Source organism: Solanum stenotomum, chromosome 3 (genome assembly GCF_019186545.1).
Source record: "Solanum stenotomum isolate F172 chromosome 3, ASM1918654v1, whole genome shotgun sequence".
NCBI classification, from domain to species: Eukaryota; Viridiplantae; Streptophyta; class Magnoliopsida; order Solanales; family Solanaceae; genus Solanum; species Solanum stenotomum.
The window spans coordinates 67065818-67072990 of record NC_064284.1 but is presented as its reverse complement, the minus strand read 5'-3'; the positions used below and the strand labels follow the sequence as shown (position 1 = coordinate 67072990).

At 40.3% G+C, this 7173-nt stretch overlaps 1 protein-coding gene across 1 annotated transcript; it reads right to left on the bottom strand.

Annotated features, from left to right (window-relative positions):
* Window positions 1–4156: 4156 nt before the first annotated feature.
* On the bottom strand, window positions 4157–6821 carry LOC125859362 (BAG family molecular chaperone regulator 7). The gene is made up of 3 exons (XM_049539095.1): window positions 6039–6821; window positions 5651–5932; window positions 4157–4562 (listed from the first exon to the last, which is right to left on the bottom strand). Exons 1-3 carry the CDS (start codon window positions 6735–6737, stop codon window positions 4332–4334), a joined length of 1212 nt encoding a protein of 403 aa, XP_049395052.1. The 5' UTR covers window positions 6738–6821; the 3' UTR covers window positions 4157–4331.
* Window positions 6822–7173: the final 352 nt, after the last annotated feature.

The window sequence follows — 7173 nt, the reverse complement described above, 5'->3', positions numbered from 1 at the left end:
TTTCATATATCTCAGTTATAGTATATGGGTATTCCCCATCTTTTCAGATTTATTTATGAATTAGCTTCCGCATCAGTTTATTATCTTTAGTATGCTCATGATCATGCCAGCAGGGTTAGCTTGGGATCACTTGTGGTCCTAGGTCCCGTGTCCGCGTCTCGGGGGTAGCTCGGGGCGTGACAAGCCTGGTCTGAGCTAGAATAACAGATTCGTGAGCAAGAGTGTATTTCACAGTTGATTCAACAACAGCCAATTTTTCTAGGGAACTTTCATATGAGTCTGTTCTTTCTTTTAATCTACTATAAAGGTTCTAAATTGGCTCCTTAATATTAAGGATAATTACATTCTTGAAAGGATCAAGGGCTCTACTCTCTTGCATAAAGTCTTACGCTCTTATCGTCAACCTTTGTGGCTTTTTGCTTGTTTGGTCTGGCTATTTCATTCAGGGTTCTCTCTTTCAAGCTTCTTTCCATCCTAGGGATTTCTTCTCATTCCGTCCGTTCTGCTAGCTGGTGTCGCCCTCTCTCTTACTTATCTATTCCCATCCATCTTTACCTCTCCTACTCCACTACTTCCCCCCTTCAAGGCATGATTAATGCGCCTTAAACCTCTCTCTTGAAAAAGAGCATTTTTTTGTGGAACCTTAGCACGTGAACCCATAGAAACAGGGCCCTTCTTCTTTGCAAAAAAGCTTCTGAATTATCATCACATTAGTAGGTGCAGAAAGCAAATCTTGGTATTGACTTATTGAAAATCTCAGAGAGATTGCTTAGACAAATCTTTTTGTGTGAGGCCGTTGTTCCCCACCTTTCTTACCTTATTTTTTGGGCTTCAAATTATGTGACTCATAAGCCCTCCGTATCTAAAGATAAATGGCTAAAGGGCGGGTTCCGCAGTTAACTAAGAAGGCGATTGATTGGCTTGGAGAGGAAAGGAAACCCGGGACTGAAAACAAAAATGATAGGAATGAATTGAATAAAGAAAGAATATGTAGAACCTTGAGCATTTTCTCTTCTCGGCAATGGTTGAGAGTAAAAAAGGGGTATCTGCATAGAAGGATTGCTGGATACCCGGTAGATGTTTATCTTTTCGACTTCAGCGAAAATGTTCAAAGCACCACTTTCGTCAATTATCTTGATGTCGAAAGGGAAGAGGACAAGGTCTTACTTAAAAGTCAAAAAAATGGGGAGTTTCTTGTTTTAGTTTCACTTCCTTGAACTAGCTACTACCACACAATGTGCCCTTGCTTGGTGGGTCGTTAATTAATCAGTTTTAAAAAGAGGGATGGATTTCGACCTTGCTTTGAGTCGTCAGGCTACTAAAGCGCTACTTCTAAAACGATCGTTAAGGTTATTCACTCGATTCCCTGCTGCCCGTTCATACCTTACAACGAGTATGATAGATGTCTATAATATTTGGCTTACTTTCAAATTCGTTGTTGGAGAAAGCGAAAAGGATTCCTTCTGGTGTTACATCTTCTCACCCTGTCTGCTTTGGCTATCTGTTCGTAATGCTTCCTTCTTTTCTTCGATTGAATGAAGTCTGAACTGGAATCATGAATTGGATTTGAACCAATAATTCTTTTTCGGCTTTCCTTTAGTCGATCATGATGGGAAGATCCCGCTGCCCCAGGATCTCGGCACCCCTCTCACCGAAAGGTGATATTTGCCTAACTAATACCAATGCGATCCCTTTCTTTCCATTCCTCTCCGGTCCGATCCATTCCACTCGTCTAATATAGCCAAAAAAATATAGCAGCTTCAGGCACGTATAACAAACATTTCTCACGTCAATCTCATATATACTTATCTTTATTATCTCTCAAATAGAATATTGATATAGACGGAGTTTTTCCACTTTTTTCAGATCGTGTAAAAGTTGATCCAAAAAGTGGAGTTCTCTCTGGTCTTTTACTAATGGGGTTCCACCCTCTCGGACAAGTTCATGATGTTTATCATCAAAAAAAGTATAGTAAGCCTTCTTGGGGGCTGGAATCGGCATTTTCGGCCAAGGCAAGATGATCCGTAAAAAGTCTAAGAAATTGAGAATAACAAGAATGTCGTAGCTCCCGGATCCGAAGATCCCTATTCTCGAACTCGAGTAATCGATTATATTCCCGTTGAGAGGGACAATTGTGGAGTGTGGTCTTTACTTTTCCCCAATTCTCCCCCCTCTATTTAGAAAGCAGAAAAGGGCTATTTACATTTTCCAGCATATTAATCCTATTTCGGAGCGAAAATTCAAAGCCTGAATTGTGAGTCACGGGTCAAGACTCCAACAGGACCTGGAGCGCGAATGAATCTTCCGAGGAGGAGTTTGATGGGTTGGAAGGGCCCGGAAGAGGAAGTGGCTGCCCTCCTCCCGAACCAACACTTAAAACAACAAAAAAAGAAAAAACTTCCAGTAAATAAACACCAAAGTGAGATAGAAAATTGGTGCGTAAACAACACCCAAATAACGAGATGGAAAATCAAATATATATATGTGTGTGTGTGTGATAAAGACAAGTCGAAAGCGATATTTTTTATTCAAACAAAAACAATTTCTACGAACGATAAAGGTCAGGCTCAAAAGAAGGATTGCAAAAAGTACGATATTTCTACCCGCGGTCATTATAGCGGTTCCTTCTTTTCTTTTTTCGATGATTTAAAGGCGACAACTCTTTTCACCAAGGAATTGGGGCTTACAGCTATGAGCTATAACACATACGCAAGAAGGAAGAATGCCTTAATGGGCGGGTACGCTAAGGAAGGGGAGTCGCTTGCTTGTTTGGTGTGTTTGGAACCGGGTTGTTTAAAGCTACCCTTTCTTGAAGAAAGAGAACCTGGGCCCAGGTCTTGGTGTATTTTGACATGATTCTCAATACGCTATCTAAACTAGGAAAGTCAGTAAGGAAAGGTGGGACAAAGAAAGCTCTACTTCGGGTAGCTGGGTGCATCAACCTCTTTCTTTCACAGGAGAGGGGACAATACGCTTTAAGGAGCTTGGGCTACTCAATCGATAGGAATAGGGGCTTGTTTCCACAACCGAAAAAGAATCTGAAGCATGATCGAAAACAAAATAAGATTGAGGAGCGGAAAGCCACTTGGCTCAAGCCGAGAAGCGGGGTAAAACCATTCACATACGGAGCAGGTTTAGCGGATGGGAATGACATTTCCGGGAATGCAGTCAAGGGTGAAAGAGCAAAAAAAGCTAACTCTAATGAAGAATCATTCTGAGGAGTGACCCCAAGTAGAAGTTAGAGAATAGAGAAGAAATTGATCCTTTCCTGAAGGATATAGGACTTAGGACACAAACTAAATGATTTAACTGATGAATCTTAGTCTAGGTGGAGTTTACCAACATATAGGTAGTCTAAGTTCCTAAAAAAGGGAGTCTCTGATTTCCACTTAGCTATTCTCTGAGCTTGCTTTCCAATCTATCTCCAAAAGTAGAGAAGGTTTAGCGGCCAGTAAAAAACTCCTCAATCAAGATGAATGAAACCTTTCATGGAAGTTTTAGTTGAACTCTACACCGCTATGCACCTTATGTCGATCTAGATGATAACAAGGCCTTTCTTCCTCGTGAAGAATGAGTAGAGATCTAGCTTTCCTTTGTCTGTTAAAATGTAATGCTATACCTTTTGTCCTTGAGAATCGACTGGGTATAGCGGGAAAGAGTTTGACGATCTAGTTACATATCACATAGATGGGTACTCCTGATATTGTCTTGGGAATTATCTATACATATAGTAGCGTACTGGACTCCATCTACATATGTAGAAGCATTCAAGCTTGACAGTTCTTATTTCAATTTTCCGACTCTCATCTTGTTAGCTGACTTAACCGCAATACTTATCCAAAGACAGGACAAATTGAAAGAGCTTCGGTAGTTACACTTTCTGTCTCGCGTAAGAAAGAGAGTTTAGAGTGCCATACAAAGAACCTTAGATAAGGGGATTCCTCCCATTGACTAAGGCAATCTTCTAATAGAGGGGAAGAGGCAGAGCACAACTGATTCTGTGGCACAAGATGTGTTGGTATTGCAAAAGCAGGAATGAGTTCACAACGTTCGAATAAGCTACTCGACCGACTAAAGCTAAAAGGAGAAAGGTGATCACCTATGCATCAAACGATATCCCTACAAGTGGGTTTAGTTAAGCCAAGTGGAAACTTCATACCAAAAGGTGAAATAAGATAACATACTAGCTCTGATCTCCATTATCCAGAATAAAAAGAAAAGTTAACAACAGTAGAGTAGCTTCATACCACAGCCGGTCCTAATTAGAACATACAACACTAGCAAACCCCAAAGACCAGTGGAATCTCACATGTCATAGACTCATATAAGACTCATAAGCATCCTTCAAAGGTTTCAGCACCATTGGACTCGTCAAGCATTCGAACAACTTGAGCCACACCAGCTGCAAGTTCCTTCTGAATGGCACCATCTGGCATATCAAATGTTCTCCTCCTTGCAACAGATAAAGGCCTCCCACCAGGTTGGGGGTCGATAACATCAAGCATTGCTTCTAACTCGTCCACTATAGATTTCTTTGCAGATCGGACCATCATATCCACACCCTAATACAGAAGGAAAGTAAAGAATAAATGCATTTCTGGAACCAAAGGAAAACACATAAAAGGGTCGAGACTGCTAAGGATTTGCATAACACATTGCAAGTAAAGATAATATATGCACACATTTGATTTGCAGTAGGCAATGTTTCATGCAAATCTATCAAAATACAGACCGAAAAAGTTTTTACCAGAAGTATTAACAAAAGTGATTAAGCTGCTGTAACGCAAGCTGGAGACAGAGGACATGTGTTTCCCCACATCAATTCCAAGAAAGGCAGCAAGCAGCATAGTAATAATAAACTGCATTCTTATGTGCCTGTTTAGTTAGACAATGCGAAGAATGTACATTCTATGTTGCCAGTAAAATAGAAGCACCAAGGTCTCAAAATGTATTTGTCCCAAAAGGTCGTGGGTATAATTTTTCATAGTTCAGATCCAGACTTCGGAATAATGCTCCTCCTATTTGATGAACTACTTCAATTATAGACCAGCTAACACCCCCCAAACCCAACCGAGAACGAAAGAAATAAGAACAAAAAATAGAGAAGAATAACTAAAATGAGGGGTCTGAAAGCCTAATCCCAGAATCAGAACGCAACAACTACAAACATCCGAGAACGCAACAACTACAAACATCCGAGAACTATAGGTCCAAGAACTCATAAATGATACTTTACTTACGAAAGTAGCATTTCCAAGTAGCAAATTTCTAGTACTCTATCCATTCAAATTTATAAGCCTTCATATTTTATTTTGGGACAACTCGAAGTCTTTGACAATACTATTTTGGACAATATTCACAACTCACAAATATCCAAATCCATTTAACTAATCAAATCATAGATTTTGGTGTGTTTTTTAGTATTAATTTAATATTTTCTTCAACTACCTCTTATATACTAATATACTAAATGAAAATAGCATCTTAAACTTTATATCTAGTCGAACACCATCATATCGTTTGGAAAAGAAAAAAAAGATATTCTTTAGATAACTAAACACAATAAGCTAATTGATTCAAACAGCTAGCAACATCGCTATATTATAAGACCAATAAAAGAAAAAACAGGAATGGTTACTACTATGTCTACCTCAATGGCATCAACAGTGAGCAGCAACACAATAATCTTCTCAGAGAACCTCTGGCGCTCCTCTGCATCACGAGCAACACGTCTTCTGTAAGTGAAGTTGTTGAAGAGAGCCCTTAGCTCCTTCAATTTAGTCTTGGCAATGGCCAGTTCCCTCAGAGCACGCAGTGCCTGAGACCTCTTAATCAAGTAAGCCCTGAAGCTCATTTGAATAGCTAAAGCTGCATCTTGTGGTGACAGCTCCTTCCTCTTCCCCCTTCTCTTCTCCACCCTCTTCGCAAATACCTACACATTACAAACAAAAAAACACAAATCCCATCGTACAAAATTTCAAGATTTCTCATTTCTAAATAAGATTGTAATATTGATTACGAAAATCTGTAAATGGAACCTGTCTTAAGACGAGTGCTCCATGATGGGTTGGCTCTTCAATCTCAACCAAGCGTGTACAACCCACAGATTTACGGCTTTCACATTTCTTCTTCTTATCTTTCTTCTCTTTTTTCTCACTTCCATCGCTATCGCTATCGGTATCGCTGACATTTGATGCTTTGAAACTGTAACTACGTGAATCGTCACCTTTTCCTTTGATCTCAGCACTAAATTTGTAGCTTTTATCCAAAGCACCTTTCTTCTTACCATCTTTCACCTCAGCAATCCACTTATATTTCCGATCAACCCCATCCTTCTCAGGGCTCTTGATCTCAGTCGTCCACGTGTACTTCCGCTCCCCAATTTTATCCTTCTTCTTCTTCTCCTCCTTCGCCCTCAACATCCGCTCGAGCGCGGTGACTCGGTCAGACAGACATTGCAACTCAGTACCGAGTCCTAACCGGTGCTGGACACGGCGAGTAGTGCTGTAAAAAGGGGTTCTTTCGATTTGGATCAGATCCGTGATGGTATCGAAATCGTCGAGATCGAGGAAGGTAGTGGGTAAGTAAGGCTTAGGGCAAATGAGATCGAGAGTGCAGTCAAGCTCATCCTCATTGTGGAATGAAGGTAAATATGGGTTTAGAAGCAGGGTTTTGGGGGTGAAGAATGAAGGAGAAGGAGAGTAGTCGATAAGGTCAAATCTCCTGAAATGGCTCATTTTTGCTTGAATCTAGCAACCCAAATGCAAAAAGATGTAAGCTTTGAAAACGGAAAGAGAAGATAAGAGATGGTGAAAGAGTGATAAAGATGGAGAGGTTAAATGGGGTATTTGGTGGGGAAGAAGAGGAAGTCAAAAAAGGATAATGGGAAAGTGATAGTAGGGGTATTATTGGAATTCAGCGGGTAACAACTTGTAGAGAACTTAGGTTGACCGTTGATTCGTTAAATCGCCGCGCACGGGATGTGTTTTTTTACGAATATGGCCTTGAAATGCGCCGTACAAAATCATAGACAAGAGAATCTTTAGATTGGGATTGTATATATGAATGAAGATGATGAGGTTAAAGGGGCATGTGGGGTTCTGACTTTGTGGGCCACTAGCTGTTCAGTTGAATTCAAAAGGTAATCCAATTTTGATTGATAAACAATGAATT

Coding starts and splice junctions, on each gene's coding strand:
- LOC125859362 (XM_049539095.1), bottom strand. CDS start 6,737: ATGAGCCATTTCAGGAGATTTGACCTTATCGACTACTCTCCTTCTCCT. Junction 5,933..6,038: donor GAGCACTCGTCTTAAGACAG/GTTCCATTTACA, acceptor TGTAATGTGTAG/GTATTTGCGAAGAGGGTGGA. Junction 4,563..5,650: donor TCACTGTTGATGCCATTGAG/GTAGACATAGTA, acceptor CTTCTGTATTAG/GGTGTGGATATGATGGTCCG.